Here is a 22,250-nt window from a genome sequence, read left to right as displayed (position 1 = left end):
CATGATTATATCCTGGATTGAGGTTAGTTTCGAGAAATACTATGAATTTAAGGAACTCATCTAAGATTATGCCAAAACTACCTTACAATAAATCTTTATTTTCCTACCATACAGACAATATACTACTCTTACTTTTGGAGCTAATTCACAGTTGTACTTGGATAAAACCCAATTGTTCAACCAGGAATGCCTATTTTATCTCAGTATCCCTGATTCATTTCAATTGGACAGAATTCAGTTCTATCCCTTTTTAAGAAAACTTGCTTACATAGTATAAGAATATTAACTTGTAAGTCTTGGATAATCAATCTTGCCTGTTTTCCGTCAGGTTTTTGATAGATAGTATCATGGTGTCTGAATAAAGAGTTCACAACCTTAGCCTCTTTCACAGGTTCTTTACTAATCCAGCCTTTGGATGAGAATTCTCTAAATGCTGCAACTCTAACCAGACATTTCCTGGCTTTTTTACCAAATGCCCTATGTACTGAAAAATCACAATGCTTGTAAAGTTTTAAATATAGTGTAGGACTAGAATTATTTTGTGTAACACACATTTTGTTGTGATCATTCAAAACACTATTACATGAGCATTTTTTCTTTACCTACAAAGTCTAAAGAATAAATGTAATTTTTACCTTTATCAAAATAAGAATGTATTATATAGTTCAACTATTTGCAAAGAATAACTATGCATCAGAAGAAAAAGCTAAAAATGGGAGTAAATTATTGTTTCTCTTTTATGATTCTATTCAATGTAGTTTGATTACTTGAAAGGACTGACATTCAACATATTGCCATATGAAACAGTATCATGAAAAATACATGTCTCTTAATGCAAGAGTTGAATTGACAGTTTGTCATGTTGAATCTGCAGAATCAACAAAGATGCAAAATAAATAAGTCAAAATATGAATTATCTAATATACCACTATGTATTTTTAGCTTTCTCTATTCTAATATTATGAATATAATATAGCACTGTAAATTTCTCAGTCCCAGTTTTATTACACTCACTTTAATGGACAAAATTCAACACTAGTAATCCATCCTTTCTAAGCACCATAGAAAAAACTACATTATGTTTTCTCTATTCAAAATTATATATATATATATATATATATATATATATATATATATATATATATATATATATATATGTGTGTGTGTGTGTGTGTGTGTGTGTGTGTGTGTGTGTGTGTGTGTGTTAGGTCATTCATTACAAATAAGGATGGAATAAAATGTTACAGATATGTATTAAGTCATAGACATGAGAATATGCTTCTCAGTGTTGCATCTGTTATTCTTATTATAATCTGTTCTTTGTAAGGAGAAGGGGTGGACACTCTAGCCTTTCAGAATAATGACAATATTAAGATTATGGAAAGAAAGTCTATTTTTAACATAAAGCTTTAATAGTGTCCAAAGTTGTGTGTCATGTCTGGCCTTCACATTCAAACTGCCTCACTTTCAAACTCTAGCTCTATATTCACTTAGGTTGTTACCCTAACACTATCTAAATGCCCTGTTATCGCCAAAACCAGTTTGGCTCAGTGGACAGAGAGTAGGTCTGCGGACTGAAAGGTCCAAGGTTCGATTCCAGTCAAGGGCATGTACCTTGGTTGTGGACACATCCCCAGTAGGGGGTGTGCAGGAGGCAGCTGATCGATGTTTCTCTCTCATCGATGTTTCTAAATCTCTATCCCGCTCCCTTCCTCTCTGTAAAAAATGAATAAAATATATTTAATAAATAAATAAATAAATAAATAAATAAATAAATAAATGCCCTGTTGTCACACCAGACTCAAGAGTAACAAGCTAACCTCACCATTTACTCTAGCCTGGATCTCTTTCCCAGATTACCTATTTCCAATTATCAACTACTATTTTCCTTTTCTAAATCCTACAATTTTCTCCATTGTATTTCAAGTGCACCTTCCCACCCATTCCTTGCACACCAGAACTTGGATCCTCCTTATTCTCGTTTCTGAATTCATTACATTTTTCATTTCTTTGTTCTCACTCTCTATCAACACTTCTTAGGCAAGATTTATATTAGATTTAGATTTATTATATTGATTTCAGATACAGGGGGCCTACTCTTTATTTTTATAAATATTTAGGAATTTGTCCAATGCCATACTCAAACACAGCCATAATGTTTATTTCTCTTCTGTTTGCAAATAGTATTACATAAAATATGTCAATATATGACATCATCTCAGAGGATTTAGACTTACATATCTAGACTTAAATGAGTCTTCACTAATCACCCAAATGGAATTGATTGCTTTGTGTTTTGAAAGTACTTTGTTTACACTTCAGAAGCACTGGATCAGAGTGTTACTTCATTAAAAGAGAACAACAGATCTTTCAAGAAAAAAATCATCAAATTTTCTAAATTTCAGATTTAATATATTAAATTAATTTTAGGCCTTGGATATATGTCTCAATATTGTGCTAGCAAGTTCTTACAAACAACAAATCTAAAATTGAGTTCCACTGGAAACACTTCAAAAGAGGACTACCTAAAATGTTTGTTGAGTGTTATTTTTTTAAACATAGAAGAGAGATCAGATGAAAAATATATACATGAAAATGAAAACAGCTATCCTGGCAATTATAACTTAAATATCATGATTTGAAGCTTCTAAAACTGTCCTTCATGATATCACTTTATATTTTTTATTCATTAGTGTAACCATATGAAAATGAAAACATCCAGTTAGTGTTGAAAATGAAAACATCCAGGCATAAAGAGGGAGAAGACAATACTACACTAAAGAAGAAACTAAAAGCCAAAAACAAACAAAAAAGAAGTCTGGTTTTATATATTCATATAAGTTTGTCACATTGCTAACTCATTTTATTCAGAAATTATAAATATGACAATAGTAAAAAACAATAATCAATAATCATTATTTTCAAGACTTGAAGAATACTACACAGCCATTTATCACATTAAGTATTGCTAAAATGTCATGCATACCTATTCCCTAATATTTCATCACTCCAAGTGTTAAATCTAAAAGCCCATAGCTTTGGAATGATAACATAAAATTTCACCTCTGTTGAATATAAATTTTTAACATTAAGAATAATTAGAAAGTTTTATGTATTTCTTTGTTTTGTAAAAATAACATGCAAAGAAGCCTAGTGAGTTGTGATAATTCACAGCCTTCCTATGTGAATTGTTAGGTTTAAAAAATGCCCATGTTCTAATTTTTATATGAAAGGAGTACAATCACACATTGAAATACTATTCAAAATAAGGCAACCAAGAAATGCATTTGATATCAAAGTGGACAATTATCTACCAACTAAATATTTAAACATTAATTTAGGAAATCAATTTGTATATGACTTAAAAATCTAGCTATACTGGCACTTAAATATATAAATCTCTAAAATATTCACCTAACCTTTGTGTTTATTTATAACCGCTGCAGCATTAATTTTCATAACATTTTCACTGTGTAGATAAATGCTATCAGTATATTTGGAATTAGTCAGTTGAGAGTTTTGTTGGGGATGTGAAATTATGAGATGAGAAAATGTGGGAACTGCTATGTGCTGTTACCAGCTTCAGATCAAAATGAGGTTTGCTCTATTGTTAACACAATAGCTCATATTCTTGAGTGACTTTATACTTCTTTTTGGATGGTTGATACGTTGTTATGTTAGCCATCGTTTCTTTTTAAAAAAATCTTTATTGTTGAAAGTATTACATATGTCTTCTTTTTCTCCCATGGGCCTCTTCTAGCCCACCTCATCCCCTGCCCCAGGCCTGCACCACCCTATTGTCTGTGTCCCTGGGTTATGCATATATGCATGCAAGTTCTTGCCCTGGACCTGGACTTGACAATGGTAATTTTTTGAAAGCCACTGAAGAACTTTCTGTCTAGTCTGAACCTGGATGAGTTCAGTGCAATGGGCCACCTGTCCTCATTTACTGTATCAGTAAGTACACAGTTGAATTTTGTCTGCACTCTAAGTTGTCATTGTAAAATTGCAATAGAATATCTACAAATAGAACAAAATGATACGGAGAAATAGTTTTTATAGCCACATTTTGATTCTGATGCTGGTAACCCTTGGAAAGTTAGTGCATTATATCGTATTTCAATAAAGTCTCACCCAGGAAAGTTAAGAAGGATTACAAAAAAATTATTCCAAAAATAGACCATAAATAGATGAGCACTATGCCATTAACAATTTTCTTTTTATTTACCAGATTTACTTCACTCTTTTCATTCATTGAGACTTGGATACATTAACCAAGATTGGCTCTGAATTTCTTTGGAAAATACAAGCCCATGAGCTATATTATGTAATTCAACAACTTTTAACCTTTTGCACTCGATGTCGAGTGTGACTCGACACGGTTAGCATTAGAATAAAGGAATCAAGAAAAAAGCAAGTGAGTGCAAAGGGTTAAAGTACCTTCTGCAATGTCTTTAAATGGTTCTCATCTTAATAATTTCAGAAGTACAATTATAATTTAAAAGATTAAAAAATTGGACATTTTCATTATGTGCAGTAACCATATCACTTCCAGGCCTAACACAATGGGATTAATCTGAATCACACACTTTTGAAAGAATATATGAGGAGCGGGCCTCAAAATATTATTTCTAAAGAATGTCTGAATTAAAGGTAGTTAGGGGAAGTTGTATTCATTCTTAAAAGCTAGGAGAGCCGTTCTCTTTACTTGTGACTTAATTTCTATTTTAAATTTGGTTTATGTGTTAATACCTGATAGACGATAAGTTCTATTTTGAATCGAGAAAACTTTTTTTCTGTTTCATAAAAGATAATATCTTGTTCAGGCTTCAACAGTACTTTTTTTCAAAAATCTATAATTTTACATAAAAATGTATATTTCTGAGTTACCTCAGAAAACAAATGTGTATTTCTGAAGTTACCTCAGAAAACATACTGAGCTTGTGGTCCCATTTGGGCAACAGTTGGCTAGAACCCATAACCGTCTGTTGTGTTTTGAAGAAAAATATACTTTCCATTCCTGCTGTCTCACATATAATCTACCTTTTTCATTTGTAAAATTTCTATTTATTTCCAAACTTTTAGCCAAGGATAGGCTAGACTGTAACATTTTGTAAAACTTTTCTGGATAAATTTATAAAAAACAATCAAAAGACTGATAACTTGGAACAAGATAGCTTGAAATTAACCAGTATAAGTCATTAAAAAAATAAAAACATTGAAATTATTAATACAAGTAAATATCAGTTTATCATGAAAATAAAATAATTAGTTTTTAATCTGTTAAAATGGGAATTCCATAAGAAAATGTAAAACCACAGTATGGAATATCAAAGTAAAACACAACACCTGATTATGTATGGTAATAATTTATGGTCTAAAACCTCCCCATCCAGTCTCTTTCTCCCAGGGAGAAATAAATAAAGAATGAGAGTCAGATCCAATAATTTGTAGCCATCATTCATCGTTTTATAGGTGTAATTAGTAAGCTTAAGTGGAACTATGTTTGGAGATTTACTATCTCTGGAGTATGATTATATATGAATTAGGAGAGTCTGTAGCTACTCCACACTCTATGAGAATACAAACCGTATTAAGAGAAATTTTCCAAAATATAATAAAAAAATTAAGAGGCTCTTATGCTTCCATCTTAAATGAGTAAAAAAATAATTGGTTTATCTTTTACTTAATTTGGAAAGAGATGAATAATCATACAGAATACATGGCTGCAAATAAATCTCCTTAAGCCATGTTGTTTAAATTGACATAAATATTTCAATTTACACTCTGTCATTAATTTTTTAATGCTTTGGAAAATCTGTTAAATATAATTTTTGTTTTCCACCTCAGAACATGCTAAAAGAAAAAGCATGTGTCACATAGGAAAAAAATATTCATTGTATTAAAACTTTTCCTTTTCATTCAAAAAAATGTTTAATTTTTACCATTAGTGAACACTATTGCAAGTACCTTTATATTAAACTTGTGCATAATTATAAAAATAGCACATTCTTACTATAAGTCAGCCTCTACCAGGCGCTGTCCTAAGCTCTTTCTATATATTCACACTTAATCCCCATACAACTCTGTCAGGTGGATATTATGATCATTACCTGTGTTTTATAGATTAGGAACCCAAAAAATCAGAAAGTTTGATTTACAGACTCAGTGTTGTACAGATAATAAACAGCAGTGTGGAGATTTGAACCCAAGTAGTCTGATTCCAGAATACGTGCATCCACAGTGGACACACTGTGTGTGTGTGTGTGTGTGTGTGTGTGTGTGTGTGTGTACTAATAAAAATTAGATGTCTTTGCAATTGACACTTAGAGCAGGTCTTAGCAGTCAAAGTGAATTACCAGGGTGAAAACACTAATGAACAGAAGTGTTGACAGTAGACTCTGGCTCTCAGTTGACCAGTGTTCTCCTAAGCCTGACTCATCCTAATGTTAATTTTAATTTTTAGAACTCAGTTATTTAAACAAATTATCAATGTTAATGCTAGAGAAAATCTGCACTGACATTTATTTTGTAACTGATTAGTGATAATCTTTGTAATCTAATGAATTTATTTTTCTTTTTATATTAGAGAAAACTTCATGAGAATTTGTAAATTATGGGAGTAGTTGCAGGGCTAAGAAATAACTGTTGCCTAATGGAAATGGCTTTTAGCTTCCCTAAAGATAAATCCTACAGAAAACCCAAGTCAATTGAATTGATTTTATCACATTACTAAACTTGACATGGAAAAAACTATATATTTGCATTTTGAATCTTAATCTTTATAAATGTATGCCACCCTTCTTATCTAGTTTAATATTTAGATAAATTATCATAAGATAAGAAATGGATGTCATGTAGAAGAAAAGTATATGGAGTTAAAGGGACTCGAGGTCCTGAATTCAGTTTGCTTCCAAGCACTTTGCTTTACCTCTATGTGCCTCAGTTTCCTCAAATAGTATAAAATGGGAATGCATGAGGATCATAAAATAACATTTGAGAAAAGGCTGAGCAAACTTCAAATTGCTTTAGAAACATTAGCTGGTGTTCTTCTTTGTAAGAAATGTTTCTTGATGTCCATCTCTGCTAAATCAAAATGAATACTATTTACAGATAAACAATTCACCACCTCTTATATATATTTTTTAATCTTCTAGTCTCCTCACACTCTTATTCAGTTCTCTTGAATATATACCATTTGGCACTTGATAACATTTTGGATTTCATATCTTTTAAGGCATGTCTTGATTTTCACTGTGATCTCTTAGTTTGTGAGAGGAGAAACTCCTGCTACAAATCTCCAGGAGGCAGATTTAGAATAAAGTTGAAACTGTACAGCCTCTGTCAGAAAATATTGTCAGTCAATATAGCAATTGTTAATAATAGCAAATGGATTTTTTGAATTTTAATGGACTAATTTCTTTCAACCAACTAAAATATTTTCAACCAATGAACCATTTCCCAAACAACTACATATACTGATTCTCATGTATACCCACTTGTTACCCACTATTTCAGCCATAAACATAACACTGACATTAAAAGAAATGATCCGGCTTTTTGTAAATCTTACTTTTAACACTAAATCATTATATTTATTCACCAAATGCTTTGCCACATTTGAGAAAGTAAAATTAGGTTTTCTTTTAAAAAAATATTGCTGTTTTGAGATGATACCGAATGGTTAGTAATGTGTTTGTTTTTCAGCTGTTGCAAATCTAAAGAGATTTTTTGAATACTTCAATTATAAAAACATTTAAAACATACAAACTTGTGCAATTTTTATTTTAATGAAGATGAGAAGTTCATTAAAGAAGATAAATATTTCATTAGATGTTAAATAAAACAAAGAGATTTTTTGGCTTCTCTCAGCACAAAATTCCTTTGAAAGATTAATTAATACATGCAAATTATGCAAATTAGACCCATGCAAATATTTTATGAAGACAATTAAGGGAACCATTAATTACTGCTTTTTTTGCTTCAGTGAGATTCATTCATTTAATTTTAATTTCACTTTAACTGTTTTGATGTATAATCTTGCAGCTAAGAACTTTATCTTTCCTGGCGGGTCACTTAAACTTATAAATTTCATCAAGTGAGCGCACAGAAATCTGTAAAGATATTCTCTAGACTATGTTTAGTATCAAGAGAAATTTCTGACACAATGCACTCCCAGAAACAGGGAAACTGGAAGGGAATGTGAGCTCATTCTTGGACAAGGTTCAACTGCTGGAAAAGCAATTAATTTGCTTTGGCTGTGCTAATATAGGGGAATTAGAAAGTGTGACACAAGACAAATAGAAATAATTAGTTCTCAAAAATGATGTTCTCATTAATATGGTTCAAACAGTAGAAATAAAAAACATTATTGTGGCATGTCTGCATTCTCTCCCTAATCATGGGAGGCGGGATAATGCACCATAAGCATTTTACATTTGTAGTCTAACTGATGTTTTATTTTTTCTAAAGGGAATTTTAAAGTAAAGGGTGTTATATATCATAAATGGCTAAACATACACTTGCTATCAAAATTGATAACATACTTTCTGTCACCATGGGTTTATGTACCAATATTTTATTTGTTTTATACAAATCCTGCAGTTTAGTGAATATACTTTAAAAATGATGGTTCTTTTTATGTAACTTAAATATTCTTTATGACTTTTATAACTCTTAAAGTATAAATGACATTTCTCAAAAATACTTTAAAAATTGCACTTATTCTTAAAGTAGTGATTCCCTATATTTATTAAGGGTTATTTTAGATGGCCAGGGTAGTTTTACTGTCTAAGGGTGGTTACAAAAAGAGAAAGCAGATTTTATGAATATGACCACTAATCTGTATTTCCAAATGGTAACCTTCTTCATTAAGCTTTGGTAGACATTATAAACATTTTCTACTTAAGATCTTTAGTCAGCAAATTAATTGGCCATCAACATTTCACTTAATAATGAAGGTTATAGAAGTCTCAAGATGAACACTTATTTTAAATAAATTTCCCTTAAATCTAAAGATAATTATATACTGCCTAAAAATAAAATTAAAAATAATGTTGACCACAATACAAAACCAATTTGCAAAACTGTGTATTTAGTTATAATAATTAAAAGTATCGTCAATAAAAACATATAAAATTTACATGACAGAGGCTTATTTTACGCCTATTCTATATCACTTTTCTCTGTCCTGTAGGCAGGCACTGTCAATACAGGGCAATATGAACAGTCTTAAGTGGACATATACTATCATTGATATTTGTTGAGCTTCTTAGTATTTACTAAAAAACAGATCTTAAAATCAAATTTTATTTCTTACAAAAGTAATCTCATTTTATTCAGCCTGAAATTTCTAAATTACCTACTTCTAAATTAGGACTATCTATGAATTTCATTGATATGCTCTGTTTAACCACTTTTCCCTATCACTAATTATGATGTTAAATCAAAATGGATCTAGCATTGACCTTTAGGGGCCCCTGATAATATCTTTCCCAATTTCCATTTGTCACTATTCTTTGATAATGGTCTTCATACAGTATTCAAGCCACAAATATGTTCATGAACATACCAATTTAATTCAATTCTTCAATTGTATCCATGTTAGCAAAACATTATTATATTTTCCATTGATAACTGCACTCTTTAATACTTAAAAAACAATTTAGTTGTACGAAAGTCCATTTCCCCTCTTGAAACTTCCAAATGAAATTCATTACTCCTGATATTCCCTCTCTCCCTTAAACTCTCATAGTACTGGTCACATATTCTATTACTTTTACTAGAAAAAAAATGATTTCAACAAATTACAAACTAAGCCCAATCATTTTGCCTTAATTTTCCTAATATTTAATGAAATAAGAATTGAAAAAAAATCACAAAGTCTCACATGTCATAACTCAACACAAACATAAAATGATGACAATCATGCTTTTTATGTAAGAATCAGAAAATCAACATTAAATAATACACTGAAAATAATTTTATGTAAGTAATAATTATAATGAATTACATTTTGTGACTGTTTTGAACAACTTCAAATTTCACTGCCCACTATGTCTAAGTTCACGTATAATTAGTTTAAATTACATAAGAAGTCATTTCCAACAAAACCTTTAAGAAGCCTTCAACATTGAGTCTAAGCATATCAACCTATATTCAAAAACAAGATTTACTGTTTTATATATTTCTTAAAAGAATGAAAATGCTTATAATGAAATTAAGAAAACGTTTGTCTAAAAGTTTATAAAATACTAAAAAATTAGTATCTCTGAGACTTTTTATTTAATAACAATAACTCTGTCAAGTTAAATGAGTAGTTAACAATGACCTGTGATAACTATGGAACATTAGCCTGTTTACTGGTTACTGCCTGCAATCAATATCATCTTTTGTTCAACTTAATCAATGCTGTCTTAAATTGATTAGCTGTATTGAAATGCTGCCAAACACCAGAAACCAGTGCCAAGAGACTAGAGTAAATGTATTATTGTTTAGTTTTGTTCATAGTAATGTAATTCTATTATTTATTTTTTTAAGATCAAGAAAAATAGTTGGAGGTAAACCCTATGGTGATTACATATTTGTAAGTGAATAAACAACAGTCAATATGTACTGCAGGCAGCCCAAAAATCAGTTTTATGCATACTGTCCCCTTGTTGTTGTTTTTTAATTGAAAGAACCTCCCTTTTAAGCTAAACAAAGACATCTTTAAATATGGAAAATTAAGTTCAGGTAACAAAAAAATTCTTGTAAATTTCTGCAAAAACTTTAATATGGAACTAAATCAACATTATATTATAAATAAAGACCACATTTCTGAAAAAAGAAAAGTAATTTATATGTTAGAGTAATAATAGCTTCAGTGTTTACCAGTTGCTAAGCACTATAAATATGTTAGCACAAAGTAGTAAGATTTAATATTAAAAGTTAAAACTTAACTGTGTGCCTACTATTGACTAGTGTGTGTTAAGTGTTTTACATGGATTATTTTATTTAATATTCATAATAACCTTCTGAGGTTAAGCAACTATTAAAGAAAAAAAAGAGTACAGTTGAGATCTGAATCTAGACCTGACTCCTAGCACTTTTCATTGCTTGATTCTACAGTTAGAAAACTTCCACTCTTGCATTAAATTTACAGGTCTTTCTTTAAGGATTAGGAATAAATATATGCATATGAAATCAAATTTATACACTACTTTCATAAATATCTCACCAACTGATAAGTTTAAGTAAGGTTCCATTTAAGCCCATTATAGTGTAAAAGTCTAGGGATATCATTTAGTAACTAGAGGCCCGGTGCACAGATTCATGCACAGGTGGGATCCCTCAGCCTGGCCTGCTCCCTCTCGCAATCCAGGACCCCTCGGGGGATGTCGGACTGCTGGTTTCAGCCCAATCCCCATAGGCCAGCCTGTGGGGATCAGGCCGAAACCGGCAGTCTGACATCTCCTGAAGGATGTAGCAGTGTGGAAAGTGGCAGACGGCGGGGAGGAGCCTGAGCTGGGGCTGTTCATCCTGGTCCCACTGCCACTTCTCTCGGTAGCACTGCTGTGGAGGCAAGAGTGGCTACTGCTGTCACCGCAGCTGCACTTGCCAGCCGTGAGCCCGGCTTCTGGCTGAGCGGTGCTCCCCCTGTGGGAGCACACTGACCACCAGGGGGCAGCTCCTGCGTTGAGTGTCTGCCCCCTGGTGGTCAGTGCATATTATAGCGACCAGTCGAGTGGCCGACTGGTCATAACGGTCACTTAAGCTTTTATACGATATATAGATTCTGTTCAACCTCACACTGCTCAAGAAATGAGGAGGCTCTCCAAATGTCTTATATTAAATTAAAATTGGGTTTGTGTCTGATTTAAAATTTATTCATTGCATGCTAATGAATGTAGATAAGTCTTTTATCTAAAAATTATTAATTTCTCATATTGGTAGTTTATTTTCTTTACTTAAAGTGAGATTTCCCCCCAGTGTGTCTGGAAGTGTCTATGAACATTGTATACGTATGATGGCTAATGAAAAAGTAAAAAAAAAACAACAACAAACAAACAAACAAAAAAAACTGGAAAGGAAAAATATTTCCCCCCAAATGTATATCATTCTTAAGTAAATGTCAGTAGACTATTTTGAATTTTTGGAGTACTGTGCTAACTATTCAAAATGAGTAATGGAGCTTCAAGTAGTTATCCTAGGAGAGAGACATGTAAATTCAGACAACAAAGCATGGAGGAAAGAACAACAATTTGGGGGAGGAGGGTCATCAATATAGAATCGAATACCAGCAACCCCATTAATTCATTGTACAAATGTGAGAATGTTAGTTAGCTACTCTGAGCTTTAGTTATCTCACCTTTAAATTAGAATATACAGGAAAGGCCCAGTAAATATCAATTCCTACTCCACCTCATTATTTTAATAAATGAGTACTTCCACTTTATAATATCATTAAGTCTAAAAAAATATTATTAAGAAATTAATTGAGTATTAAAATATTTGATTTAATTTTTAAAAACTTGAGAAAAGAATAATTTTTACTCCTAAGAATGACCTGCGCTATAATATCCTGAAGCTGTGAGTAAACAAATAATGTGGTGTTTCCCCTGCCCCCCCCCCCACAACTGCTGCTTTGCTTTCTGAAATTTTCAGTTTCCCATGGCCAACAGCAGTTCAAAAAATATTAAATGAAAAATTCCAGAAATAAGCAATTCATACATTGAAATTGTGTTCCATTTTGAGTAGCCTGATGAAATCCTGCACCTTCCTGCTAGTCCCACCCTGGGAGTGAATCATTCCATTGTATAGCATATCCATACTGTATATGTGACCAGCCTACTAGTCACTTAGTAACAGTCTGGGTTATTGTGAGGAAGCAGGGGGCTTGGTTGAAAAGTCTGTAAGGAGGATTCTCTGAAAGGTCGGGGGCTTCTAGAGGCAAATTCCCGAAGGTAGCAGCCCCTGACTTGACTTTTCCAAACAAGTTCGAGCGTTTTACTGGAATCTCTATGTTTAGTCTTTAGACACCACCTTGTGTCTTCTCAAGGATGCTTACCCTGCTGATAGTATCTAATAGTTAATTTTAGTTCAAGTTGTTGTTACAATAAAAGCCTAAGGAGGCAGGCAAACAGGGCTGTTTGGTCCCTATAGCCAAGCAGTCCCTTAGCCTCACTTTCACAAAAAAACATGTGTCAGAGTAATCCAGTCATCCGTTGCTCAGGGTCTGCTGGTCAGTCCCAGCAGGTTATCAAACTGGTTATCACAGAGAGGGACAGAGAGACAGAATCACATAACCATAATTGCAATCCTATATAATAAAAGGCTAATATGCAAATCAACCAAACGGTGGAATGACTGGTCACTATGAAGCACACTGACCACCAGGGGGCAGATGCTAAACGCACGAGCTGCCCCCTGGTGGTCAGTGTACTCCCACAGCGAGAGCGCTGCTCAGCCAGAAGCCGGGCTCACGGCTGGCAAGTGCAGTGCTGGTGGTGGGAGCCTCACCCGCCTCTGTGGCTGCACTAAGGATGTCAGTTGGACATCCCCCGAGGCTCTTGGACTGCAAGAGGGTGCAGGCCAGGCTGAGGGACCCCCTCCTCCCCTGAGTGCATGAATTTCATGCACTGGGCCTCTAGTATATTATAATTGTTCTTTTTTATTAGTAGTTATTATTGTTACTCTATTACTGTGTCTAATTTATAAATTAAACTTTAGCATATGTATATATATATATATACTAGAGGCCCGGTGCATGAAATTCATGCACGGAGGGGGGTTGTCCCTCAGCCCAGCCTGTACCCTCTCCAATCTGGGACCCCTCGAGGGATGTCCGACTGCCCGTTTAGGCCCGATCCTGGGATCGGGCCTAAACGGGCAGTCGGACATCCCTCTCACAATCCAGGACTGCTGGCTCCCAACTGCTTGCCTGCCTGCCTTCCTGATTGCCCCTAACCGCTTCTGCCTGCCAGCCTGATCACCCCCTAACCACTCTGCTGCCAGCCTGTTTGCCCCCAACTTCCCTCCTCTGCCGGCCTGGTCACCCCTAACTGCCCTCTCCTGCAGGGTTGATCACCTCCAACTGCCCTCCCTTGCAGGCTTGGTCCCTCTCAACTGCCCTCCCTTGCAGGCCAGATGCCTCCCAACTGCCCTCTCCTGCTGGCCATCTTGTATCCACATGGGGGCAGGATCTTTGACCACATGGGGGCAGCTATATTGTGTGTTGCAGTGATGATCAATCTGCATATTACTCTTTTATTAGATAGGATAGAGGCCTGGTACAGGGGTGGGGGCCAGCTGGTTTTCCCTGAAGGGCATCCCGGATCAGGTGGGGGTTCCCTTGGGGCATGGGGCGGCCTGAGCGAGGGGCCTGTGGTGGTTTGCAGGCCGGCCACGCCCCCTGGCAACCCAAGCAGAGGCCCTGGTATCTGGAATTTATTTTCCTTCTACAATTGAAACTTTGTAGCCTGGAGCGGAGCCAAGCCTGGGGCTCCCTCCGAGGCTGGCAGCCATTTCTGTTGGGGTTATAATTGAAACTTTGTTGCCTAAAGTGGGTGGGCCCGGCCAGGGTGTGCGGAAAGCTTTGCTTCCCTTGTTGCCGGCGGCAACCCTGGCCTGCTCTCTCAAGCTCCATTCTGCCGCCATTTGTTTGAATTTGTTTACCTTCTATAATTGAAACTTTGTAGCTTGAGTGGAGGCTTAGGCCTGGCCAGGGCAGGTGGAAAGCTTGGCTTCCTCTGTTACCTAGGAAACCATGCTCTCTGTGGCTGTAGCCATCTTGGTTTGGGTTAATCTGCATACTCACTCTGATTGGGTGGTGGGCGTGGCTAGTGGGCTGGCTTGTGGGTGTGTTGGAGGTATGGTCAATTTGCATATTTGTCTATTATTAGATAGGATATATATATATATATATATATATATACACATATGAAAAAAAAAAAAAACATGGTTTGATAATACCCTGGGTTTCAGGCATTAACTGAGTCTTGAAATGCATTCCCTGCAGATAAGGGGAGGCTAGTGTAACAATAATTGCATACATATTTTAAAAGAACAATATTTTAACAATCCTAGTCTAAAAACAATCAGGAAAAATATAAGGAGATGTGAAAAGCAATTGAACCAAGTTATATTCCCAACTCCCATTAATTCATAGTGTAACCATTTAAGAAGTCATGTACCCTCACTAAGCTTGGGTTTCCTCTTTTGCAAAATAAAGAGATTTAATTAATTTTTAAAGTTCTTCCCCAATGCTGAAGCAGTAACACAAGTGTGCTTGGCATGTCATCAGTGTTCAATAAATATTTGTTGAACAAATAAATATTTTTAAAATTAAACATGTATCTTCAACTATCTAGGGAGAAGAAAGAAGATATTTTTAAATTAGAAATTAAAAAGGATGGTTAATGTGAAGGAAGTCTTTCATGTTCTTTAATTTGAAAGAATGTTTGGTTTTGTATGATCTGATATAATTAAAAAAAATAAATAAAAAAGAAAAGCCAAACAGTTTTGTTTATGGTTATTGGATGTAAATAAAAGAGATGTACTTTCAAGTGAAGTCAAGATTTTGTAAGCATAACTTACAGATATTTTAATGTGTCAGAGGAACTGTGGTCCACATTTCAATTTATTTTTAACAATTACTTATTTTCCATTGAATTTATTGGGGTGACATTAGTTCATAAAACCATACAGATCTCAAAAGTACAATTCAAAAAAACAAAAAACATCATCTGCACACTGCATCCTGTGCCCGTCGCCTAAAGCAAAGTCTCTTTCCTTCCCTATTTATACCCCCTTGCCCCACCTCCACCTTCACTCATTCCCCTTTCCCTCTGATTAACAATTGCCCTTTGTTTTAAAAGGACAGTTTTTTACTTGGAAAGAAAAAGGGACAGGTACAATTTCAAAAGTGAACTTTGTAGATATTTTGGAAATTTATAACATTAGATAAAACAGACCTAATTCACGATTCTCCCATGTCATAGTTCATGCCTATATATTGATAGGTCACCTAAACAATATATGCTGAAGATTCAATCATTTGAAATTATATGAAACAAATAAAAAACAACAAGCATGAGGTTAATGTATATTAAATCAAAGAATAAAGTGTTATTAAGAAATGTGATTATAGTATGTTAAATTAAATATAAATTTATAATGAAAAATTGAGCATAAGTGAATAGTCAAAAAATCCAAATCTTAGGCCAAATGTGCAATAGGAAAGAATTATTAGAAATGCCCACAAGAAAAATAAAGACACTGTTAATTTGGCTGTCAGGAATAATTAATTGTGCCTGAATTTGTAATTCTGACTTTGGTAGGCAGAATCATATTATCCTTTATTTGCTCCCATTAGTCTCTCAAACTAAACTCTGAGAAATGTTAGAACAATAGTATCTTCAGCATCCACAAGATCTAATATAGATCCTAATTCATCAATGGTTGATGCAATCCTTCAATACCTAACAGGCACCATAATGTGTCAAAATTCTGCCACGCACCAGTATACAGTAATGCACAAAATTGGTGTGGTTCATGCTCTGCTGGCTTCTTGCAGAGAGAAAGAAGACTTGAACAAGGAACTTCAAGTGGACAGCATGCTGTTGTGGAGAAGTGAGAGGTGTGCTCAGAACCTCTAAGAGGCTTAACTAGATCCAGGGGTCGGGGAGGTGCTGCCGGGGCAGGTGTGGAGTCTAGGAAGCATTCCTGAAGGCAGTAACTTCTTAGATGAGACCTACAGAATGGGTGAGTTAAGGCAGAGAAGAGGGCAAATCTCCCTGGGAGGGGGAAAATGTGAGGCTTTATGGGAAATAAAAAAAAAATTCCAGTGTCATAAAAGCACAGTAATTAAGGGGGGAGACTTGTGATTAGGTGTAAAGGGTGTGGCAGGGAAATGTCAAGCTGACTCCCTCCTCATTACATATTAAGGAGGATGTCTGATTGAACAGATGAGGGTACCATAGGGAGGGAGCAGGTTTGCAGGGGTAGGGAGGGAGGATCCTTTCTGTTTTGTGCACTGACCTCGACCTCCCGGTGAGATAGTCAAATAAAAGGTGAAAATTATCTGGTGCTCTTAACAAATGTCTGAATGGGCTGAGAAGATAGTTTTTAAAGTTGTCAAGATATATAAGTTATTTAGGTGGATACTTTTGCTTAGGGAGGTAGAATAAAAAGAGACTAGGACCTATCTAAAGAGAGCCCTCAAGTGACAGAATTGGCTGCATATAGTGTGTGTATGTGTAACCCACACATACAGTAAGGGGTTTGGAGAATATTTAATGTCTGGTGCAAAAAATTGCTCAATGAGTATTTATACATACTATGTCTACTCTATATATTCAAAAGATCTTACAAAAAGCTTAGAAATAATTTTTTTTAAACTCCAACACAGATCAGGACATGTAAGACTCAAGGTATGAGAGCATTAATCACTATGCAGATCAGCTTTTAAATCAAGTTTTTGTATTTTAATTTTTTTATTCATAATATCACCTCCAAACTCATAAATTGTGAGTTAGTTATGACACGTTATTAGCAATGAAACCCTGGCTGGGTAGTTCAGTTGGTTAGAGTGTCATACAGCTACACCAGGGTTGCAGGTTTTATCTCTTGTCAGGATACATACAAGAAGCAACCAATGAATGCCTAAATGGGTGGTGCAACAAATTGATGTCTCTCTCTCTTCCTCCCTCTCTTTCTAAAATCAACCAATCAATAAAAATAAATAGAAGTATCAATTATGAATTCATCCCTGTGTAGTATGAGCTGATATATCTTACTTATCAAGATAAGCAATTTATTTAGGGCCTCTTTCCTCAGGGATACTTTTTAAACTGCTTTCTTCTCTCCACTTCCCCTCTTCTATAGTTTTTTAGAAATTGTAGTCTTAAATGCCGAAAAGGCAACATTCAGTCTAACCTGAGGTGCTTATGGGAGGTAATGACTTGGCACTTGAGCAGTACTGAAGTGCCTGACTCTTAGGTAACTGACTCTTGGGCCAAGCGTGGCATTTTTTAATTGTCAAAATGTTAAAAATAAATACACGACAAGCATGAAGAAATGTGGGTTTCCTTTGTCTGTCCTAATTAAGTTGAGTTTATTTTGAAAGAGAGAATAATTTCAGTTATGGTTGGATTGGGAGCAAGAAAGAGTACAAAGGAGACCGTAACACCTGGGCTCAGGGACAGAGAGAAAAAGCTAAGGGAGCGAGAGGCTGAGTTGGTGTCATTCCTGAACTGTGAAGCAGCAGGTGCTCATGGCTCCCGAATGCCTGACACAGACCATTTCACAAATCAGTAATGATTTCTGGCTCTTCCTTCTTTGCCTTTCCCATTCTTATGCTTACACTCAGAATTTAACTAGAGTCTTCTTGCTTTGATTTATTTTGTTCACAGTTAATTTTCTTCTGTGTGTTAGCTTCCAAATATATGGATTTAGTTTCTAAGGTTAAAAAAACTTCAAAGGGCTAAGTGAGCTTATTTAGTGGAATTAGAGTAGCAAAAGGTGACCCCTTTGCTCTCGTATTTTAAAAGTCTTAGGTCGTTCAACTGCTGGTGAAATAACTTTCTAGCAACCAACACACAGAAATACAAATTCATGTACAGTGTTTTTTTTAAATTACATTTGATAAAACTTATAATATCTAATTAAAATAATGAATATTAGTTAAGAATTTTATTGAAAACCAACTGTGCATTAAACAATTTTAAGAAAATTAAACTTGAGGAACATCATTTCAATTGACAGGCTGGATGAATGAGTGAATGAATAAATGAATGAAGATTCATATTATAATTAAACAAAAGCAATAAATAACCTCATAATCATTTATAACTGGCTTAAAGTTACTATGTATACTTGTTCAAATGTTTTGTTTCCTTAATTATGAGGTTATTTGGGTAAGTCTTCTATGTTACCCAACTGATAGCATTCTGAATAGTAAAAAAAAAGACAATTTATGATTAAAAAGTTTCCTCAGAATAAGCAAATCATATTGGAAAGAAAACTCGATATTTCAACTGCATACAGCAAGATTTTATCCATAATAAAGTGTATATTTGAATATATGTGAATTTTGAAGATTCAAATAATAATAACTGTAACTTTATTGATGACCAAAATATTTCTGATAGCAAACTCTGAAAATTTATATATTATGTCAACTATGCAAAGATTTTTTATCATTGCCTAAACATTTCTTAATATTAATGACAAATCTCCCATTTATGTGCAAGAATATATTGTCTATAATTTTTCTTAGATTGATTTCTGACCATCCTGGGAATTCTGTGGACACCAGGTAATTTATATATCACATTTACCTAGAGATTCATGTACTTTCTTAGACCACTTTGGACATTAGCTAAATCAGTGCATGAGTAACCAACCTCTGCTCACACAAGCCAGGGCTGATATTTTTACATTGGCATTACTAAGGTTATTGGCTCTGATCGGGAGGACTGGCTTTGTTAGGAATTTGTTAATATGTGTATGTAATTTTCAAAAGAGATGCGAGAGAGTCTTATGATTTTAATAATATGTACACACATATAATTTTGCTGAAATCCATAAGACTCTTAAAAATGAAGTCTTTTCTACATTTGCCAAGGAGATGTCTTATAATAACATATGGTTCATGGCTTAGGATTAAAAAATAAATAAATATCCTGATTTTCAGGTAAAATAAACATAGGCAAAACACACTCTCTAGGAATGTTTCAAGTTTCTGATATTTACTTATTGCATATATGGTACTTTAAAAAGGTATATTTCCTTTACACTAAACCAAGAATGACACATTTGAAACTGATTAAGTAACACAATTAGTGTCAAACAATAACCCCAGCATGATTGAGCTTAAAATGCAAAATAAAAGCAATTGGGAGGATTATAGCAATTAATCATTTTGGGCTTTGCTTTGAAGAATTATCTTCATTTAAAATAGAAAATAAATGCTCTTTTTCACTGTTTTGTATTCATGAAATTAGATTGAGTTTCCTGTCTAGAATAGATGTTAGACTATAGATGCTTCCTTCAAATTTTGTCCTTTCCTCATAGAGTGATCTTGGCAATATATATATTTAGCTTCTCTGAGTGTATAACACAACTTCCTTTAGTATTCTATTGATGATTTTGCTCAGCAGATTTGTCTTATTAAAATGGCTATAATGGCATACAGAACATTTGAAAAATCCACACAGGATTAAACAATCTTATTTATTGTTAACATTCAACTAGACTATTTTGCGTGTGTCTGACAGTAACTATCACAAAATGAGAAGACATTTTCAAATGATTAGAACTCCCTATTCAATTAACTCATGATTTTATTTATATATAGAATAGAACTTATAAATCCTTCCTGCATTAGATTGGGCTTCAAGCATTCAATAAAAACACATTTACTGTGTCTAAGATGAAATCATACATTGTTTAAAATTAATTATTCCTTTTTAATTGCACTGTATAAACAGAAATGACCTGTTAATTTAAAGAAAATCTATCAGCACAAAATGAATTCACTCATATAAACAAGCAAGATGAACTTGACCTTGTTTGAACTTGTTTTGATGTGGCCCAGATGGTAGGCTACATGCTTGAATAGCAGGCTAAAGCTGAGGAAAAACTCATATAGCAAGATCTAGATTTATAGCCTTTTGCAAATTCCTACCTTGTATTGTCCTTTCAGCATCTGTTCTGCCGCCAGTGCGGTCAGCTTCTATCTCTGGGGTCAGCGAGTCTAGAAGCACAGAAAGGTAAGAGTGACACACATTTCATTTGATAATATTGTCCTTTAAAAAAAGAGTGACCTCTTACTCTGGTGCTAGATTAAAATTATCTAAATTGATGTCATCTTTTAAAGGTTGAACAGAGACTATAATCATAAGGATTATCAAAAGATTTGTTTGAATAGATAAATAACACAAATTTGTTCATAAACTGGATGGGGGTTGGGGAGTTCTCAGATTACTATTTTTCATGTTTCAATAGAGATGGATTTGGTTAAACAGAGAGGCAATGCCAGGTCCCAGATGCTGGAGTTAAGTAACAAAACAATGGAAGCACCTATGAAATAGTAATGCATTTCCCTCAACACATGTGACTATTCTTCACACCACGCTTTCAGCTAGGAGCACAATTTAACGAATGACAGGACCTAAATATAGACAAAACCACAAACACATGTCTAAATGGTCTATTGAAAAATGAAAGTTAGCAACACATAAAAATGCCCCTCTTACCATTTAAGACCCTGAGACTATCTGTTGAAGCTGCCTGTTTCAGTGTTTGTTCCGCTTGCTCACGCCGTTTTGTCTCAAATTCAAGTGCTTCCTGCAATTTCCTCTTTGCCTTTTTCTCCTTCTTTAGCCTCTTTTGAACTATGGCTAGAAAAGAGAGTCCACATTATTTTTTCTTAAATTTTTGCAGTATTAAATTAAAAATTTATCAAACTTATAAATGATCTATCTTTCTTATAATACTCTTTTTCCCTCCACTGGATTGAGTCTACCTATGCAGAGGAAGTGGAAAAAATGTAACCTTAAAATAAATCCCAGTAAAATGTCCAAGGAGGCCAATTTTTACTTAGCCTTGAACTATATTACAATGTAAGAATGGCTTTAATTATCATTTTTAGAGACAGATTTAATGGGAAACTAATTTTAGTAAATATTTGAATTCACTGATAAAGGAAGCCTAATTAAAGGAATGTTTGGGCTTAGTCCCTGCCCTTGAATCAGAATAGTGCAGAGTAGTCTAGAATAGCACAAACATGTATAAGTATGTCTCCTATTTATGAAGCACCAATTTTGAATAGTAAATGGTATATTTCCCTTTTTACAAAACAATGTTACATCAGCTAAACTTTTAATAATTCTATCTTGAAATTTTTTTCTATCTTGAAATTTTAGGAAATACAATATTATTTTATATGAGGAGCTAAATATGTTTAATTACTGTTAACATATATAAGCAGAAATATTTTGGATGAAGCTATTATAATAATTATTATTAATAATTACCTCATAGCAAATTTATAAATACTATAATACATTTCACGAAAGTTATACTTTTACTCTTTAGACATTTGGTGGAGAATAAAACATCATTGCTAATAATAGTATGCTACTGCTAACAATAATGTGTCATGGTATAAGAAAGTAGATTATGATACAAAAAGTTGATTATGATACATTTTTTTCCTGCTGGAGAATTTAAATATTTGTATGCAATATGCAATCAATAAATAATGA

General features: G+C 33.9%; 1 protein-coding gene across 2 annotated transcripts in view; it reads right to left on the bottom strand.

The window, feature by feature from the left end:
• The window catches only part of DACH1 (dachshund family transcription factor 1), a gene marked incomplete at its 3' end in the record, with an annotated part of 435,140 nt that overhangs the window by 20,614 nt on the left and 392,276 nt on the right, over positions 1-22,250 (bottom strand). The window contains exons 9-10 of one of the 2 annotated variants that reach the window (XM_079778550.1): positions 21,240-21,383; positions 20,669-20,737 (exon numbers count right to left, since the gene is read on the bottom strand). In XM_079778550.1, coding sequence (XP_079634676.1) covers positions 20,669-20,737; positions 21,240-21,383 — 213 coding nt within the window. Of the gene's footprint in view, positions 1-20,624; positions 20,738-21,239; positions 21,384-22,250 lie in introns of those variants that run through there. The other variant, XM_079778549.1, reaches the window with a different exon arrangement.

Source organism: Cnephaeus nilssonii (genome assembly GCF_951640355.1).
Source record: "Cnephaeus nilssonii genome assembly, chromosome: 8".
In the NCBI taxonomy this organism is placed as follows: domain Eukaryota; kingdom Metazoa; phylum Chordata; class Mammalia; order Chiroptera; family Vespertilionidae; genus Cnephaeus; species Cnephaeus nilssonii.
Note: the sequence above shows the minus strand (reverse complement) of the source record. Positions and strands in the feature narration are given on the sequence as shown.